This window comes from Argentina silus (assembly GCF_951799395.1).
Source record: "Argentina silus genome assembly, chromosome: 2".
NCBI lineage: Eukaryota > Metazoa > Chordata > Actinopteri > Argentiniformes > Argentinidae > Argentina > Argentina silus.
Window position 1 is genome coordinate 8055874 of NC_139656.1, and position 20956 is coordinate 8076829.

The following is a 20956-nucleotide window of genomic DNA, read 5'->3' on the forward strand; positions in this document are numbered from 1 at the left end:
GTGTGAGGGAGTCTTTCAAGTGCAATGGCTCTGCTCTAAATGTTGAATGACACTGAATGGAGCTGTGTAATCTCATTTGACTATGTCTAAAAAGAAGTTAGGCTACTATTCATGTGATTCTCCTGTATTCTAATGCATTTGGTGGTGATAATGTTTGTCGTAGCTGAGCCAAAATCAAAAGATAGATACAGTAATACACAGCAATCAGACACAAAATGACAAAACACTGTGTATGCTTTGATTAAATAAGTTTATTTGATCATTTACATAGATGTGTACATTTCATATCACCCCCTGAGGGAGCGTCACAGTTAAGTTCTAGATAATGTTGTTCAGTTTATTTTGTTTTTTCTTCTTTAATCACACTTGCTCTAAAAATAAAAATAACCTCTGTTTTCTGCTCAACATCAGAAATAGGTCTCTTTATACATGATTCTTGTATGACAAGAAAGAGCACATTCTCAATACATCACTTCTGTGATTATTCAAATAGAATTACTCCATACAAATGACTTTTACTTCTAAAGGATATTCATCTAAATCATCTAAATTTGGCATTGTGAACCTCCATTCATAACCCATACAGCCAGAACCATCTCCCTCTGTTGTTAAATGACAGGATGTCAGCACTTACTGTGAGCATGAAATGTTCAGGTGTTCGGTAGGAGAGTGTGAGGTGGACGCTAGTGGACATACATGCCAGTATGGGTAAAATAAATCCCTGAACATCAGTTTCTCAATACAAATGACGTGCAAACAGTCTAGAAAAAAAGCAACATTAAAAATACAAGTGACTGTAGAAGTATTGAGCAATAAAGCAAAGCACAATACTTTGTGTAAAATGGTCATTGTGCACTTTTGTGTGTGTGTGTGTGTGTGTGTGTGTGTGTCTGTGTGTGTCTGTGTGTGTCTGTGTGTGTGTGTGATATCCAATTCATGATCACAGTAAACGCAACGATTCTTAGTGATGTAAAAAGGTATTGTGTTGTTTCATTGCAATACAATATGATAAACATATACTGTATGTAGCCTTTCTAAACCCAAAGAGAGACACTAAAGTGTATGCTACTTAACATTAACTTCCCTTTACAGATTCTCCTTCATTATGGTAACAAACAAATAAATACATTGCATTCAAGCCATCATTTACAATATATTAAAATTGCTGCATAATATAGCTATATTTCTCTATTGTAGTCATATATAAAACTCATTTGTAAAAAAAAAAGGAAATCCATGAAAGAAAGATAAGAAACTTAATTAAGATTATGTTGCTGTGTAAACACATCAGGATGGACAGAATCACATTCAGAGAGCTCCTCACTGTTAGCGAGGCAAGAAGAAAATAATCAACTGGCTACAAGGACACAGCCCACGCCTCCCCACACATCTCCACACATCTCCACTCATACTACACTAACCATTTCAAAGCCTCTCTTTATTTCTCTTCTGAATTCAATCTATCATGACATCTGATGTATTTGCTCACGTTTTCTTTCAGTAGAAAAGATGAAACCACGCATTCCTTTCGTGGAAAGTTCGACGAAGGGTTAGAGGATAGTGTCTTTTTGGGGGAATACAGTACAGAAAAAGTCTGAATTTGTCCTTCAAAATGACTAATGATCAAGAATTTACACCATATCTTTGTATGCAAACACCTAAAATATACTGGTTATTACCTTCTTCATTGACATGTTGTTCTCTCTATGTTGTTGACTGCATAAGATTGCACACACTGAAACAATGGTCCTGCATAGAATGAGAACAAGCACATGAAGACAACAATAATGTCCATTCCAAATGAGTATATTGTACATTTCAGAAGTATAAACAAGCTTCCATTTTGAGGGGGCATGGGGTTTATGACTGTTAATGCTTTCTCATTCTCAGTCATTGTTGCAGACTCAGTTCCTCTGCTATTCCAGTTTCAGTAGGATTCATCATGCCTATCACCAATAACAACCCATTCAGTTAAACCTGGGGCTAGGATTCCTCTCTGGGGTTTGATTTCTGTGACTAATTAACTTGTGACTGACTGAGGCTCCTGCTCTGTTTGGGGGTTATTTTTTCAACTCCAGGAATGGGATATCTACAACTGGGGGGGGAAAAGATCCCTATGCACAAAGCCTGCTATTGTAACTGACTAGGCTTGTGAATCTTATCCACCATTAAAAGTGACTCTGCAACTCTCTATCTGTCTGTCTGTCTCTCTCTATGGGTTGTGTGACTAGAAATTCAAAACCAGATAAATGAGATCTATCCTTTAAAAGAAACATACTGTTCACAGATAAGCCAATGAATGGCAGGCTTCACCAACTCTGCCTCTTGTAGCTGGGGACAGAGAGCCATTTGTATAAAACTGCTCCAAGGTTAAAAGGAGCATTTTTATAATTTTGGGAAAACATTTACATTAGAACGGTGATATATTTCCTCCAGTGTCCTCTTTCATTCAGCTGGGGTAGTCCTTACACCACCAGTCCTCTGAAACAATCATAGGCAATAACCTCCAGTTTCATTTCCAACATCACATAAAATCATTTTTAAAATAACACAAAAAAAGCTTGAGTAATGTGCAGAAAAATATTTCTGATAATGTAAGGTGTCACTGGCACTGTTTTGATACTTTGATATAAGTGCTAAAAGACATAGTTGACAAAGAAGAACAAGGGAGAGGATGGGTCAAAAGAAACAACCTGCCTGCACCGTTGATACACTTAAAGGTCAAAGTCTTAAGGCTGCCTCACCAGACTTCCAGGGTTGAAGGAGAGTGAGAAGCCACTGACATTTTTCAATAATGCATTTTTGGCCTTTCAGTGACTTCCTGATGGTTATTGGTGATCAGTGCAGAACCTGTGAAGGAATGTAATGATATGGCACTTGGTGCAGATCAACAGGCAATATGACAGACAGACAGACAGGACATGTCCATATTCAGTATTCAGTAGTATGGCACTGGGACGGGCCAGGGGGCTCGTCCCACCGCACCCCATTGGCCCCCTGGATGGTTCTGTGGCTCCTATTGGACAAGGGTGAAGAGGCCACCAGCTGTCAATTGGCTGGCTCTAGCACAATGCTCTGTGTCTGCTTGCCAGTCTGTGGTGTGACAGAGGTGTCTAGGGTTAAGCAAGGCGCTTCCTCCTTCCAGTTACAGTATGCACAGCCTCCACAACCATGTTGAAAATGAGTGTGTAAGTGATGATGAGGGTGAAGAGAAAGATGATGATGATGAAGAGGACATAGAAGTTAAAGGTGGATGGCTCGGGTGTAAAGAAGTGGATCAGCTGGCCTCTCTCTCTCTCTCTCTCTCTTTCTCTCTGTCATCCTCATTTGTTCAGTGTGCAGAGCCTCTGGTTCCTCCCACGGAGGCTCACTAGGACACCTGAGAGAGAGAGAGAGAAAGAGAGAGAGAGAGAGAGAGAGAGAGAGAGAGGGGGGGGGGGGGGAGAGAGGAAATGGAGAGTGTGGTTAGGATCTGGCTTCCCCACAGGATGTTCCCATGTAATTAGTGCAGCGTTGCTCCTCAGCCATCTGTCTAGGTCTGCCTGTGGCTGGACCTGATAAAGCCGACCCACTGGGACCAGCTATGGACCTGCTCCACTCACAAACACAGCCACATTGGTTTATGGACAATCCCTCCATCTGTGATACACCAACACCCTTCAACCTGCACACTGCAACAGATGTATTGTGGATAATGCACCTGCCTACAAAACTGCTGGTTGGGTTGTGGTCATTGATCTCTCCAGATTCAATTAGAAAAGAGATGGGGTCGTGTCCCGCCAGTGCTTTTATGGTTTAATCTGTCATTACAGTGGTATTCATCTGCCCTGGATGCTCCAGAGCGCTACAGTCAACTACAATAGGATTAGAGTAGGGGGCCTGTGTGAGACACACAAAAAAACAGCCATGTACCACAGAAACAGCAGCCTTTGAGTAATTAGCTTCAACACAGGATTACAGGATTTTAGAGAACAATGTGAATGTGTGTTGTGGATGGGGAGTTGTGGATAGCTCCCAAAGCCAAAAATATTTCATATTAGTCAGAATTGATTGGTTATCACATTTACTGTCCTAAAATAGATAGTTTCGAAATGAAGACTGTTCCTGAATGTGTTTGAATTACACACAGTGTGTAGCAGAATTCTAGAGCAGTCATTCTAGAACTGGCAGCCTCACAGGCTCAACTCGGTCAGTGTTCTACCAAGAGGAGCACTGCCCAGACATGCTGATTAGCTTGAGTGCTGCCAAAAAACTGTAATCAAACTGATTTGTGGGGGTGTTGGTTGGGAGGACACAAATCAGCTTGGTTGGGTGTACAAAGATACACAACACACCTTGATTTGTCTTGGCTAGATACAATGCTACCAGGGTTGGCTAGGCTTGGTAGATACTCCCAAAACATTGTGGTAAGCATGAGCATAGACACATGAACAAAACCACTGCCAGCAGTACAGCTAATTGGATACCATTCACCTAGCCCCCCATATGCCTGGAGGAGGAAGCCCCCTCTATGGCCTCATGTCTCCTGCACTGAGGCCTGTGTGTACACTATGTGTGGTCTGTGGTTAGGCCTCGGTATCCTAGACCATAAACCTCCCCAGCAAGTTACTCTTGAGTGCTCAAGGCTTTTGTTGAATGTAAAGAGAAAGGGAGAGTCTGGACTGTCTACAGCTGCATAAATAGCTTTCAGTGAAAAGTCGAAAAATGCATTGAATGGTGGAGAGTTTTTGCCATCTAGATGTTCCATCCAAAAGTAATCCGGGAGTGTAAAAGAGACAGCTTCATGCCTTTTGTCAAATCTCGCACTGATCTTTTTACAGTTTCTAACTTGGAAGTCTCTTTAGGTTACAGAGTGCTGTGGAATGAATCCACACAGTGTGGTGGGCCGGGGTGCTTTACTCCCATGGATGAAGTTAATTGGATCCCTGCTTATCTGATCTCAATCTAGAATTGCATCACCAAAGATTAATAGCTTGCGATGCATTACAGCTTAAACGATTACTGCCTCCCTCCCTCCCTCTCTCCCTCTCCCTCTCTCCCTCTCCCACTCCCTGTTCTGTGCTGCTGTTTAGTGGCCTGTGCAGAATCAGTTATGCTACAATTCATCTATATTCTCCATGGACTAACACAATCAAATGACACCGGCTCCATGTCAGCTACTTTCGCCCCCTCGTAGGCCTACGGCTTCTAAGATCAAAGACATGATGATGTATGATTGCTGGGTCGTGCAGGGGGACTATGGGAGGAAGCGGGCGGTTGTGGGCGGTTGTCACTGGTTACATTACATCATCTCCATCAGGGGTTCTGACCCCAGTGGACTGCATTGATCTGTGTGTACCGTGTAGCACATAAGTTAGTCAGACCAGGAAATGCATACATGCTCACACACTAATATTGATGGGCTTTGATTAGCTTTGCCTTCAATGCCACTGTTGACAATATATCACCTCGGAAACAGGGTCATTGATTTATATAACGGCATCATGGTTCACTTTGGAGTGGGAGTGAACAGCCCACACAGAGCGTCAACTCTGTGCACATGTAGATGTAACCACTGCTCTTTTAATTAGCAACTCCAAAGCAGAAGCAAATTACTTTAGCCTTTGAGAGTGATAGTGTTTCTGAGCTGATGAAACCTGAGGCTGAACACACAGAGCGGGACTTGTGGACTAGGATATGTGCCCCTGTGGCTATCATATCTTGCCTTTCATGTCACTTGTCATTTTCATGCACGATAATGTCATCCGCCCTGTCACTCTCTCCATAGCCTTGTTGACGCTGGTATTATCCCCTAATTAAATGAATCTCCTGCCATTTCACTCACAACATTTAACTGTTCTCTTTACAGCCCTCTCACTGATGGAGTTTCATACTAAAGAACATGGAGAGGATGCTAGGAATTCTGCTCTAGCAGTGAAAAGTCCACTAGCGTTATCAGGTCTAATATGATATATGAAGCCAAGGCGTAAATGAGCTCAGATCGGGGATCAAAGAGATAAATAAATTCTCAACTCCATGTCTAAACACTATGACCTTTACAGACAAGTCACAATAACATAAAACAAAAATGTTCGCCCCGCAATCAGTGGGTCGGGGTTTAATCTTGTTATTTTTAGCTCATGACTCCCAACTCTATTGTTCTGCTGCGGATTGTTGGCTGGTGTAGCATCAAGAGTTTTCCTAGTGCTGTGTATTTTTTTCTTTTGATAATTAGTCTGAGGGGCTCCATGCTGTGTGTGTAAGTCTGATAAGGGGAGGAAGACGGGAGGGCAGCTAAGCCTTGACAAGGGGCCAGATACACAGCAAAGCCACCACACCAAGAATGCCCTGACACCCCATAAACACAATAGCACCAGGAAGTACATCCAAGATAAATACCATGACATCATGTTTATCACTTTCAACATAATAGATATCACCATTAGGGGGTCTAAGGAAACAAAGGTGAAAGTGCTTTTTTAGTATTTTAAAAGTCTCTAAAATTCCTAGTGCTTTTAAATCCAACTGAATCCAAGTGTAGTGTAGGCTCCCATTAAAAGAGCGCCCTAAGATGCTTTGGCAGTATTGAGCCAATTTCTTAAGGGTCCATACATTTGTAGGATATATATATTTTATTTTTAAAAGGCCAATATTTAACTGTAACACTGCCATAGAGCACTTCAAATTATTGATGACTTCAAGAAACTCAAGATCAATAGAAATTACCTTGTCATACCTTTACTGAGGATGGTGGCCTTGCCAGCTGGGCCAATCTGAGAACAAAACAGAGCAGAGCAGAGTGAGGAATAAACATAGATATAAAGACTCAAGTAAGTGTGTGCGTGTGTGTTTGCGCATGTGTGTGTGTTTGTGTGTGTGTGTGCACGTGCGTGTGTGCACGTGCGTGTGTGCGTGCATGCATGTGTGTGTTAGTGCAGTATATTCACCATTGCTATCTATCTGTCTATCTGTCTCCTACAAGCCCACAATCCTGCACTCTACTTTCCCCTTCCTTTATTTCATCCCTTTTCTCTCACATGCTTTCTTTTCTCACATACTCCCTGTCTTCCCCCATGCCTTTTTGAGTATGCTCCCTCTCTAAAGCACACTTCATGACAATCTGTTCCTCTCCCTCCTCAGGCCATAGTCCCTGCGAAACAGTCAGAGTTCAGCCAGGCCCAAACTCTACTGTACTCACAAGGAGTCAGTCCCCCTGAGGCTGATGTGCCAAACTATGCTAGGGCCAACCATGGCAGATGAGACAGATGAGCTCTCACACACACGTGTGTGTGTGTGTGTGTGTGTGTGTGTGTGTGTGTGTGTGTGTGTGTGTGTGTGTGTGTGTGTGTGTGTGTGTGTGAATGTGTGGGGGCATCTGTGTGCTTAGCCAGAGCTATTAATGGTATCCCCTCAGCCAAAAAAAGCTAACAACCTAGAAATAATAAAATCCTCTTCATGGCTGGAAATAGACAGACACGCTCCAGTGAGGAGTTCTGCTTCTTGGTTTTATAAATAGCTCTGAATATCTAAGGACAGAACCATAGAAGAAGAGATGCTGCATTTGTCAAGTCAGGAGAAATGTGTAAATTGGAGGCCTGTGTGGAATAACCCTTCTTTTATGTTGTTGTTTTTGTTGTCATCTCTGTGGTGCTGTTTGAAGCGTTACATAAGCAGAGCCCCTCTGCATTGGCACGTTCTTAGCCCTGCTCTGTTCAGGATAGAGAGGCTTGTTGTAGCCTAAAACACACAGGCAGCTCTGAGGTACAGTAATGGGCAGTATGAACCCTGAATCTAGACCTGGACATAATCCAATATGTTAGTGAACATAATTAGCCCCTCTGGAAATGGTGGCCTATAGGGATGGGTTGTAATCTAACTCCTAGAAGTGAACCGTGTTCTTAGAAATTGCTCTTGCCCCTGTCCACTATCTATTCTGCCTTGTGTTGCATGCAGTGAATGTGTGGTTAGATATAGTTTGAGTGAACATGTGCCACCCACCCACAATGGACAATAATGTGGTTGAATAGGAACCACACAGCGGTATCTATTACTGGCATGAAAGCCAAAGTGTGACTTTTTATCATTGTTCCGCAATATCCGTTTCTTCCCCTTTTCCTGGACCTTGTCCAGAACCAGCCACAGTAATACTCACTAGCAGAGTGGTACCACTCTACACACTAGCGCTTGCCAAGGTTCTTGGCTTTGACAGCGACCCATCCAAGCCCTTAGCTTTACTTTCAATTGAAGAGGTCCAGGTTTACTACTTCACTGGGACCTTGCTCAAACATGTACTTCATCTGGCTATCATATAATGAAGATGCCCCCTGACTGTCAACATTTGACAATATATCATCCTACCAATTCAATAATACATGTAATGTCAAAGTCACATTAATTTCAGACAAACTAATTACACTAACTAAAGGATTATTTTCCTATCGCCTCAAATGAGGTCCATCGTGGGAACCATCAGTGGCGTGCCCTGTGGGGTGAGGACGGACGGACGTGAGACATCAGACTGCCATCCTGCCTAAAAATGTCCCCCATCTCCGACAGGAAGGAAATCATTTTAAGAGGCCAGGCACTGAGGGAGTCAACTCGATAAAAAAAGAAAAAAGGAAAAAAAGCGTCTCTCCATTGGTGAGTAGATGAGTGTGTTTGTCTTGGCCTTTTATGGAGTTGAGATGCTACTAATGCCCTTGGGGTATGTGTTTTGGTTTCAAAGGGAGGAGAACACTGTAGGAATGTTTTGGTGTGAATACATGAGGGGCGGTAGCTCCTAAAAGACTAAGAAAGCACACTTTAATAATTTGACGCTCTGTTGGAACAGCTTGTGTCAGCTCCGGAGCTCTTCTAGCTGACGGAGGGTTTCTATTGGCCGTGCTCTCTCTGGTCGTGCCCTCAAAGGCTCGTAGCTGGTGCTACGTCTTGGCTCCACTCTGGGCTCTGAACAGGTTGTCCCTGCTGTACCTCTGACCTCCAGGACTAAGTGCTGTAGCATCCCCCTCCCACCCTCCAGCTGACAAGGGCTGCCTTGTGGTCAAGGATTAAGGCTGAAACACTTTCTCTTTCCCTGACCTCTTCCTTTCTATCTACGGTTTTTAAGCAGTCAAGAACGTTTGGGTTATGTGTGATGTGTTGAGAGGGTTTGATATAAACAACAGTTCATTCCCCTCCACACAGCAGTCTTGTCATATCTCATACATAGTTATTGATGAAGTGTGTTGATGTGGGGCTCAGAAATGCAATGGCAGTCAACTCTCATCTATCCATAAGACCTTCTCTGTAAGGCCTTGTGTGTGTGATGTACTGTACTGTGATTGGGTGGAAGAAGACTCACTGTTTCTCAGCCTTGTCCCTGTCATCCAGGAAGAAGAGGGCTGTGGCCAGAAAGAACATGCCTCCCAGGACGATGACGAAGGGGCAGAGCATGAGCGCATAGCCCAGGCTGAGGAACTGCCATAGCACCGACGTAGCATAGCTCTCCTGGAGGGCGTCTGATATCTGAACACACAGGACCAACAGTAGAGGATTAGAGATATGTTTCTACTTTCTAGATACTGTATCCTACACATCCAGTTTCAAGAGTCTCTAGAGCTCATTTCAATTTACTGATAGTCATTGCATTACTCCAGTCTCCAGTATACAATGTTCTAGTGTATTGCGTCACTATTGTGTTTCATTTGACTGTTACATAAGTCAATTTATCACAACAGAACAGAGCTCAGTGGAGGATGATATGCTCAGATCCTGGCTGCAACAGATACCAACGCTGTGAGCTGTATCTTTCAGTGAAAGTTACACACGCTTCTCAGGCTAATCCATACATCATCCCTGTTCCATTAAGCAAATGAATAATGTAAAGGAGCACACTTCGTGGATGAATATTTAATCTTAACAAACACAAAAATGCATGTTATGAAATAAACCAGTAGACCCTCTGTGTACATACACATGCCCATGTCTTTACTGTGAGAGTAGAACGATTCCACCAACTACATCATTTCATAGAAGGTTAGAGTGACACTGGAGCAGAGTTGCCCTGTTCCGTCACGCAATGGGCTAAAGAAAACAACAGCTGGGGGAAGTTCTGTGTGAAGTGCTGACACAGGCAAGTTCCCTAGTGTTCCTCAGAGCTCTGTGGAGTGTGGCTACTCACACTCCTAACAGCCCAGGTAGAGACATAGAGATAGGCAGGAGGAGACTGCTGCTTATGGCCTGAGTAGATTAGTTCTGTTGTGTTGAGGTATTCCCCACAATGATTGACGGGCTCTTCCTGCTCCACAGCCTCTCTCTATGGGTCTGGGGGGACATAGGTCACCCTGAGTGAAGTGCATTGATTATCTGTTAGCATCCGCATCGTGAGAGTATCCCCAGGGAGGTGGAGAAGTGCTGACAGCAGAATGTGTGTGTGTGTGTGTGTGTGTGTGTGTGTGTGTGTGTGTGTGTGTGTGTGTGTGTGTGTGTGTGTGTGTGTGTGTGTGTGTGTGTGTGTGTGTGTGAGAGAGAGTGTGTATGTGTGTGTGTGTGTGTGTGTGTGTGTGTGTGTGTGTGAGAGGGAGTGTGTGTATGTGTGTGTGTGTGTGTGTCTGCATAACACCCTGCCACACAACATTAGCTGCCATTTCCACTTAAACACTGCTGATGACAAAATGGGGAGGCTAAAAATAAAATATTTAACTAACTATTGCATGTCTAATAATGCCTTACAAGGCATTTCTTGCTAGATTGTAGGGAGATTGTTCCTGACATTACACTACCACCCACACTGCCTCAGGCCAAATCCCACTCACTCAGGTAACATGTCACTGCACTTGTTCATTGTGTTTCTCTCTCCCTAAGGCTATAGTCTCTACTTGACAACCACTTTAACTGCTGTGGTCTATGTGCTGGTTTAGGGATGATTTGACTCTCACTACAAACTATTCTGATTCTGGGAAATGATTTTCTATCAATAGAAGAAAGGACCAGTGCTGCAGCATGCAGTTGTAGCCCTGTTCATTTCTACACACAACCTTTTTCAATACTAAGCTACCGCATGCTCTGTGTGAGTGAGTGAACAGTGGTAAGTGGTCCTCTGAAAGTCTTATGAAGGACTAATATCTGGAGCATGGGCACATCATGTACTTGTAAAAAATTAAACCCTGCATGGAGTGGGTGGCTCAAGGCTTTATTCTGTGGTTGCTAAGCAATGAAGGGCAACATGTTTTCCTGTGGTTTTTGGTCTGCAGACTCAGTTCACTCTTAGGGCCCTGCAGGGTGAGGGGTGAAGGAGGGGTGAGGGAGGGGTGCAGGGTGAGGGGTGAGGGAGGGGTGCAGGGTGAGGGGTGAAGGAGGGGTGAGGGAGGGGTGAGGGAGGGGTGCAGGGTGAGGGGTGAAGGAGGGGTGAGGGAGGGGTGCAGGGTGAGGGGTGAAGGAGGGGTGAGGGAGGGGTGCAGGGTGAGGGGTGAGGGAGGGGTGCAGGGTGAGGGGTGCAGGGTGAGGGGTGAAGGAGGGGTGAGGGAGGGGTGCAGGGTGAGGGGTGAAGGAGGGGTGAGGGAGGGGTGCAGGGTGAGGGGTGAGGGAGGGGTGCAGGGTGAGGGGTGCAGGGTGAGGGGTGAAGGAGGGGTGAGGGAGGGGTGCAGGGTGAGGGGTGAGGGAGGGGTGCAGGGTGAGGGGTGAGGGAGGGGTGCAGTGCGTCATGACAAGCCCATCACACCGGCCTGCTAAACCGCTGCTGAGAAATCGAGGAGTCAGTGGTGACGCACTCTGAGCATTCTGGGTCAGGTTGGGAGGTTGTGACAGAGGTTTTGGCAAGGGGAGATGAGCAGGGCCAACCAGTGTGTCACACAGTTGGGCTCCTTATTCTGGGGGCTCAATCAGGGCCAGTGTACAGGGACAACTGGGGAAGTGACTCTAGGGAGGCTACTGCTTAATGGTTGTCAGTGGGGGCGATGGGAATAGGATGACATACTGAATGTTGGTGGGAGTGTGGTGGAATGTGCCAGGTTGCTGGTACAGTACCTCATACTCTCTACCATGCGATGAGAGGTGAGATTTACGTCAAACCACACTGTTCCAGAGGTAAGACAGTGTCAAGTTGACTGAGACTGTGTCTTGTTGTAGCTCATGGTGTGAATCTCCTTATAAGTCCATGAGGAAGTACTGTTGGTCTGCTTCCTTTACATAATCCAGAACTAACAGCATTCTATTTTGATAAGTCACAACATCATTTTGTCTTTGTTAGATACTTTGGGCTGACTTTCTGTGTTGTTCATTTTGTTTTCACTATTGAAGATGTTTGTTACTCCTTGGAGTTGGCCCAGTATTCTACAGTGGCAGTAGTTTTGTTTCATGTATCTGATTAAAACAACAGTACTGTATCTCCAGCTACACACCTGCGTAAGTCACTCCTGCCAATCCCCTGTGAGTCCTGAGCCCCAGTTATATAGCAGTAAAACACAAGTAGAACAATCTTACAGCATTGTACTTTCTCGTAACCATTAGCTGAAACCAAAGTACATATTAAACATTAACAAATGCACGTTTAGCGTACACTAGCTTTGACTATCATATTGTAAGTGACCCAGTATAGGAGACATGGTTAAAGCCCACATACTCAGACGAGGCCTGCTAACCCTTAACCCCCCACAACAACTTTACAGTGGGCTGTCTTTTTGTGTGGGGAATGGGGTTGCAGTGCATGTGTGTGTGTGTGTGTGTGTGTGTGTGTGTGTGTGTGTGTGTGCGTGTGTGCATGTGTGCGTGTGCGCGTGTGTGTGTGTGTGTGTGTGTGTGTGTGTGTGTGTGTGTGTGTGTGTGTGTGTGTATGTGTGTGCCCAGCTCTGGGGCTCGCTCCAAGGTCAACCATAGAGTTCAGAGGAGCACTTCCATGGGGGTTACTGTTTAACTAGTAAAATGTTCATATTTTCTCTCCGGAATGCAAGGAATGCCAGTTGGCAACCAGAGGTAGGTTGTGTATTTTTTTCCTGGAAAACCAAGCAGACTCCTATCATGGCTCCTGGACGGTAGTAGCACATCTATTGTCTACATAGGGATGCAATGCAGGGGTTTAGGAGACCAGAGGGAACACTTTGAGAGCGTTTGGCCTTGAGTGTGCCAGGAAGTCCCATTTTCTCTGGTCCCGACTAGTCATACAGTAAGGCCATCCTCCTGGGAACTGGGTTTACTGGAAAGTAGGCGGGATGAAGGATCAGCGAGATCACACCTCTATTCACTAGTCCCCCTGAGATGTTCAAAGCTATTCTCCTACCTCACTTCCTCACTACCACACATCGCATGGTCCCACTTAAAATTCAGACTCCGCAAAGTGCACGTAGGATGGCTTTGTGTGTGAACAGTGTGATGACAGTTATATTGTATATAATAACCAATGGGTTTACTCAGAGGACTGTGTGCTTGGGTGTAATCACAGACACACACACACACACACACACACACACACACACACTTAATACGGAGAGTAGTCTTACCAGGCCTATCAGGTACGGGCTCCCAGCATCCCCCAGGAGATGGGACGTGAAGCCCTGGAAGGCAATCGCAGTGGCTCTGCGAGTAGGGATGACAACATACTACAGAGAGAGAGAGAGAGAGAGAGAGAGAGAGAGAGAGAGAGAGAGAGAGAGAGAGGTACAGGAGTGAGGGAGTGAGGTGGTGAGTAGGGACGTAGAAGGATTCACCCATCCATAATAAAACAAAAACAACTTCAGGAGGAGTCTTCAATTATGCAAGTTGAGTCTACCTCATTGCCACATATTTCTAGCCCTGTCAGCTCCAGTTAAAATGTCAGTGCAGGACCTATCTGTAATCCTAGAGTAAGTGCTTGCCTGGGCCTCTACTCTGTGGCTGTCTCTGTCTCCAAACTCAGTCACCACTGGCTCTATTCTAAATGGCACATTTAGAAGTTGGCTGGTGCTTTCACTTTACAGGAAGTCCCATTTCATTTGGCTCACAAAAGTTCAGCGCTGCCCTGCTTATTTCTTTGGGACACAAAACATGGCGTCTTTGAAATGGCTCTTCCATCTCTTTTCCATGAGTGGTGTATGCATCAAGCTGGGTCAAAGGGATAATTATAAGGCCCCACCCGTTCCCTATAAGGTCCCTGTATAGTCACGCATTTCATAACTCCAAATAAGAAGCTGCATCTGAAGAGGTGACCACCTTTGTTACAGTGTGCTGTGCTGTGCTGTGGAAGTTTCCAGTGGCACAGTGGATAAGTATAGGTTCTCAATACGTACCATTAAAATATCCGCTGTAATGGCCCAGTTCAGGAAGAGCAGCGTTTCACCAATGAAGATGCAGACCTAAAAAGGAAGAAGAGGGGACATTAAGTACCATCAAAGACTGTCTGATTGTCACCCTCCAAAGACTTGGCCACGGCCCAGAATGTCAAAGTCAAAAGGTTTGTCTTGCAGATGGAGCTACTGTCTGTGGGAAAGTGCTAGCGAATACAAATGCTTCAGTTGCTGTGGTTCTGGAAACATGGTATTATGCTGTGGTCAAATTAGACAAGGATGTAGTGCTTCATGTTGGGCCTATTGAGTCTTTGACCTCCGCACAGAGAACCATAATTGTCTGGAGGAAGTCTTATAAAAGTCTTTTAGGAAGGCTGGTATATGTTTCTCAAATGGAAAAATGTTCACGCTTCTGGTCTCGCAACAGATCAACTCAACAACATTCCCACAAATTAACGATCATCAAGTCCAATCCCAGGTCTTGAGTTTGCAACGGTAAATTACAATACACATATTAAATAACATAGAGGAACTGACATTCAGCAAAATGTGTACATAGTCTCTTGACACCTCTACCCAAAACAAGCCTCGGAGCAGCTGGCAGGACTAAAAGGCGACACAACGTTTTCAGTAATAGATCCAGAGGGATTTGGTTGCGATGGAATCCAATGTATCCTGGGCCTGGCAGGGACTGGGGTTTATTTAGCATTGAGAGAGAGGGGTCTGCTGGAGGATCCATATCCACTGACTGCTGAATGACCCCAGTGGTAGGCACACTGAGGGCCAGGGAGAGACTGACACTGTGGGGCTGGGAGCACTGCTGCCCATAAGCTGCCATTCAGACACTGTGACTGACACACAGCCTCATGGGAGAGAAAATCCAAACCAGCCTCAGATCAGCCGACAGCTCAGGTCGTGAGAACAGCTGTCTGAGCTCAAATCAGCCCAGACATGGACTGCCCTGTCTGCCTGCCGTGGTGTCACGAGCTCAAACACCACATCTGTCACAGCTTAGCCATGTAACCAGAGTTGTTCAATTACAACTTGTTATAGCCATACAAAATTTAGAGAATATATCATATGCACAGTAGTCTGAACTGATCCGCCAGAATGATAAAAAGTCAAACTGCTATGGCTACAATAATGCCACATTATCTAACAATCTGAATCTATAGGTATTTGAAAAAACAAAAGGTTTGATTTTGACTCACCCACCCTCACCCCATGGCTTGCTCTAATTGTAGATAAGGAGCAGAGCATTTGAATGAACTACCCACCTAGAGTGGTCTTTCTCTAACACTACCTAAGGATAGAAACCAGTTGAGCAGCCAAGTGCAGTGCCACAAAATAACTCTCTCTGTCACATACCAGTCTTAGCACTAATAAAAGGCTGCAATGGCCCAAACAAATGTACAAACCATACAACCCTTTCAATACGTCTCCACTATAACTTCACTAGTAGAGCCATGGCCTGTGGTGACCCAGCAGTGGGACCACACCAGACTTGCCAGACTTGCCAAAGGCACACAGGGTCACAGGAGGTGGAAGATCGTTTGTCACAACCCGTTCTGTTTATGGGAATTATTTTCAATGTTTTCCATTTCCACTTAATTATTATTGCTCAGGTTGTTGAAAGTCAGTTCCTACTCTTTTGTCCCTGAGGATAGAATGTGTGCTTGGTGAGTCAAAAATGCCATAGCGCATTGTTCTCGGGCAGCAATTGTTAAAGCTGCACCCTTTCCTGCTTTACATGGCAATTAAACAAGCAAACAGCCTGTGCATTCCACGGGCCCCTTTCCTTTTGGCCTCACACCGTCTAAACCCTGGCCTCAGCAGAGATGGCAGCTTTCTGAGGACATCCCAGTCAACCTGTTTGTGACTATCCATTATTTACACACCGATATGGCTTTCTGTTTAGGGGCCCTGTTTTACTGGGACTGTGTGGGCTCCTCGTAAGTGAACAACCCCAACGGGAGTTACCTGTAACTTTCATGGGTCAGATACAGTTCTCCCCTAACTGTTTGATGAGGCTTCCATAGAGAGACAGCATATTTCAGGCAGCTGTGGGGCTCCCTAGCAGCTGACAGATAGGGGAGGTTAGATACAGGTTTGGGAGTAAGGTGTTAACCACTCACATAAGCTCCCACAATGCTCTTCTTGGCCACGACGAAGATGAGGCAGATGAAGATGGCAGAGCCCAGCATGCTGACAGCACAAACCAGGGGGTCGGCCCGCTCCGTCTTCTGACGACATAGACGGGTGGTGGCCGCCCCGATCACCACCCCCAACAGTCCTGTCACACAGGTGATAGCCCCAAAGATCAAACTACGGATAAGAAGAGAGAGGGAAGCAAAGCAACATGCTTGTTTAATTCATTTCAATAGGGCTTGGTCAATTTCCAGTATGAGACATATAAAACAAGGTATCTGTGTGTTGGGTTCAGTAGTTGACCTCTCACCTGTCCTTGCTGCTGCAGATCTCTTTAGTGCAGACCTCTGCTGTCTTCTGCACCACCTGAGCCCTGAACAGGTAGAGAGGGATCCACATGCCAAACGCCCCCGTGGCGAAGGACACGGCCGCGGAAGCCAAGGATGAGAACACGTAGCTCCGGCTAGTACGAAGAAACACACACAGACAAGCACGCACGCACACACACACACACACACACACACACACACACACACACACACACACACACACACACACACACACACACACACACCAGATAGTTATCTACTGTAGTACACTCTGAGAGGTCTTGGAGAACAAAAGAAAAACATAAACAAACAATTTGTATCTGATGAACAATCTTAAACACATCCCCCTCAACCATCCTCTCTCTCCTACACAATGTACTCTCTCTTTTTCTCACTTTCTCTATTACACAAACACACACATAAACACACATTCTCTTATTCCCAATCACTACTATCCCTTTACAGAAAATAGAAATAGGAGTAAATCTTACTTCTTGGCCAGAGCCTTCATGTCACAGAGCCAGGAGGTGCGGGTCTTGATGCGTCCTCCCAGCTGGTCTGCACTGCCTCTCTTGGGCTCAGGCACAAAGAACAGGATCAGAGTCCCAGCTGTCATCCCCAGCACAGGGGACACCTACACAAACAACACGGCTTATGAAGAGATGTGCCACACAAAGATGTTATACTGGAACATTTCTCAACACTATCATGAGGTCAGGCATTAGGCAGTTGAACTAAGGTTCAGGGCTGCCCCCCGAGTAGTCAACTAGTCGATTGGTCGATCAGTAGAGTGCACTGACTTCAAGGACTTCCTTTTAACATGCAAAGCCCTAAACGGTCTTGCACCCGCCTATTTAACAGATCTGATCAACTCCTACCAACCCACTCACACCCTCAGCTCTAAAAATGCTGGATTGCTTGTCGTCCCCCGCATCAAAAAGAAAACAGCTGGAGGCAGGGATTTTTCCTACTGAGCACCACTGCTGTGGAATAGCCTGCCTGCCCTTGTTAGGGGGGTCAGAGATTGATACCTCTTTTAAATCTAACCTCAAGACCACCTTTTTAGATCTGCATACGATTGCCCGTAGCAACTCCCCCTCCCTACTGCCGTTCCCCATCGAAGACCACCTATAGGACGACGTTACCCCTTGGAGTGAATCCCCTCGGCAGACAACATAGGGGAGCCTCGGAACTCACATACGTACAGTTGTGAGGTCTGTTCAAGCTAACACTCTGCACAAACCAGAGCTCTCTGTTGGTCTCTTACCGCATCAGGATAGTTAAGCCTCTCAGAGTAGGAAAGCTCGAAAGGTGCTTGAAAAGTCAGAGTACACATGGTGCTATATATATATATTAATAAAGCAAGTTATCACAATTCTTTAGACATCAACGTTCTGTTTCAAAAGTATTTAGGAGGCCTCAAGAGGTTTTGGCAGAGGAGACATGTTCTACAAACAAAGCGAAGAGTTCAATAAAAGATACCGGTTGGATAGGGATGGAAATTGTATTAGTAACCTTGTTAGGCATGCCGTCACCCCAATCTATGTGACAGCCTTTTACGTTCTCTGAAGAAATTAAAATAATAATAGCCAACTTGATCATGGCAGTTTACATTGGTAGCCTGCCTGAAGCTGGTGAGCTGGAGAGGTTACAATATTGCATATAGCCTGTTACTTTATTCTTTAGGCTGTTAGCAGGGCTGTAACTACCATTGAGGACACCAAGGTCATGACCTCTGTATTTTTTTGTCATAATCATAGACATACATATTCCATATTATATCTGTATTCCCTTATTTCATATGTGAATTACATCTTTCGTCATAATACACTATGAAAGTCCATACTCCGACTGCAGAATGTAGGCCTAGTTAAACATAACATAACATAACACTCACATTCTTCATTTTTGGGGACAGGCAGCAGTTGAAGCGGTTGCTAACTGTAGGCTAAATACAAGTAAATTATTAAATATTTACTTTAAATATTTATCTTGAAAACTCAGTCAATCTTGGGGTGAAACAGTTCACATAGGATGGGACTAAACATGTTTACTGTTAATTAGCTTCCAGTGCGGTCTGTCTATGAATGTGACAAATGTGTCTCCAGTTCTGTTTACTATACATTCTGCAGATTATGACGCAGGATTCTTCTCTGGTATGTTTATGAGTCAGTTTATAACAAGGGACGTCCATAGCTTATTCAAATGGTCCGATAATGATAAATTCTACAATTTCCTTTCTTGTGTTTTTCAATAAGCGCATTTCTCTCTCTCTCTCTCTCTCTCTCTCTCACACACACTCTTCCTCCTGCCCAGATTTCACCTGCCCACAATTAAGGCAACTTTTTATCAACAATGCTGCGCTACAGATGCGGTCTCAATAACGCATTGGCAGTCTCTCCCCAACGTCCGCCAGTGATGATAGGCTAAATTGTATTGTATTTCAGGGTTTTTTAAGATGTTTTTGGTAGACTATTTCAGCATGTAGACTGTAAACTTACTTCGCCCTCCTGCAGAATTTAGTGAGGGCGATATGAAATGCAAGGACGTGGTTGGTATAGTGGAGGGAGTGTCATGCGAGGCCAGTGGAGGATAGGGGCACTAGGAGTGGGAAGACAGAGAAGGAGAGAGAAGGAGAGAGACGCTCAAGGGTATGATATTAATGAATTGCATTTAAACAGCTTGTTCATTTTTGGGAAGGGGCATTATCGAAGTTGCCCAAAATAAATACGTGTGTGTCTGCGTGTGTGTGTGTGTGTGTGTGTGTGTGTGTGTGTGTGTGCGTGTGTGTGGACTCTCTTATAAGAGACCCCTCTTTGAGAGCTCAGTTCTTTGTGTGAAAGCTTTTCCATTGCAGCAAGAGTCTCTGTGGCCAACCGCTATTATCTCCTTTATCATCTTTTATGAGACCCACTGCAGTGAGCAAGAAGTGTGTGTGTGTGTGTGTGTGTGTGTGTGTGTGTGTGTGTGTGTGTGTGTGTGTGTGTGTGTAAGAGAGAGAGCAGTTGGAAGTCTCATGGCCTTTTGGAAGCCTTGTGTGTGTATCTGGGAGTTTTTTGTTATCAGGCGGGGTCGCCCACAGGGAAGTGTTGGTAGAATACACACTGGTCATGAAAGCAAAACCAATTCCGTCTGTCAGATGAAATCCATCTCAATATTTTGTATGGCTTGTATGAGGCACATCTATATTCATAACCAGCCAGCAGATGCTGTGTGTGTGTGTGTGTGTGTGTGTGTGTGTGTGTGTGTGTGTGTGTGTGTGTGTGTGTGTGTGTGTGTGCGTGTGCGTGCGCGTGCGCGTGCGCGTGCGCGTGTGTGTGTGTGTGTGTGTGTGTGTGTGTGTGTGAGAGAGTGTTTGTGTTTACTCCATATCCACTTTGATAGACGCTGTAATGTTGTGGCTGACATGACTTACCTTTCAGCCTAGTGTTACTGCTTCAGGGGTGAGATGTGTTTACATGAGTAAAGATAATTTCCTCTGCTATAATACTGTACTCTCTCACTCCAGTAGTCCAGTAGAGTAGTCCATCTAAAGCTTTGATATGGCCTGCCAGTCCCTGGGTACCCTCATGGAAAAACCGAAGCACCACGCAGTGCAAAAGACTAGAATCTCCAAAACAGGTTGTTTTTCACAAGTTTCACTTCCCACTCTCATCTTATTATGCAATTACTCAACCACATGAAAGCCAGGCCTTGTAAGTTGGCTTGACCCCTGACCCTGACCCTCTGCCTGCTGCTGCCAGTGGAATACCTCACTCTAATTGAGAGGTCAAATGTCAAGGTGCAGGTCCCCTTAGGTTTTTCCTCCCCAGCGTGAGGGTCAGCTATTGAACAATCTTCCTCCGCTATTCCCCAACCTTCTCTATACACCTCCTTCCCCTCCTCCCTCCCCCCCTCCATCCCAGCGCAAGAAAGGAAGGCTGTCCAGCCAGAACACCTCTGGAGAGTGGAAAACAAACGGAAAGGAGTGCAAAGTGTTTTTTCCTCAAAGCAGGATATGGCTGGTAAGAAAGCCTTTTCATGTGTTTGTTGTTCCTTTCCCGACGAGCAATGTCGGTGATTAATTGGCCTCTCTCTGCTAGGGGATTGTTTTATTGGAGGGTCAGTGTGACGGCTATGTGGAACAAACTGCCCAACATTTGTTTTTCAGACATGCTCCCCAAAACACAACAGAAACGTACTTCCTGTTTCCTCTGGGCCACAGACCTTTCAAGGGCTTTTTGTTTTTAATAATGAGTTGGTGCTCTGGAGGGATGTTTAATGTTT

The 20956-nt window shown here is 45.0% G+C and overlaps 1 protein-coding gene across 1 annotated transcript in view; it reads right to left on the reverse strand.

Annotated features, from left to right (window-relative positions):
• Window positions 1–233: 233 nt before the first annotated feature.
• Window positions 234–20956, reverse strand: part of spns2 (SPNS lysolipid transporter 2, sphingosine-1-phosphate) — a 65879-nt gene continuing 45156 nt past the window's right edge. Inside the window, exons 6-13 of the mRNA XM_083664833.1 lie at window positions 17182–17324; window positions 16672–16824; window positions 16349–16538; window positions 14217–14282; window positions 13452–13550; window positions 9320–9483; window positions 6716–6752; window positions 234–3379 (exon numbers count right to left, since the gene is read on the reverse strand). Of these exons, the coding sequence (XP_083520959.1) occupies window positions 3371–3379; window positions 6716–6752; window positions 9320–9483; window positions 13452–13550; window positions 14217–14282; window positions 16349–16538; window positions 16672–16824; window positions 17182–17324 (861 nt within the window). The 3' untranslated portion in view covers window positions 234–3370. The remainder of the gene's footprint in view (window positions 3380–6715; window positions 6753–9319; window positions 9484–13451; window positions 13551–14216; window positions 14283–16348; window positions 16539–16671; window positions 16825–17181; window positions 17325–20956) is intronic.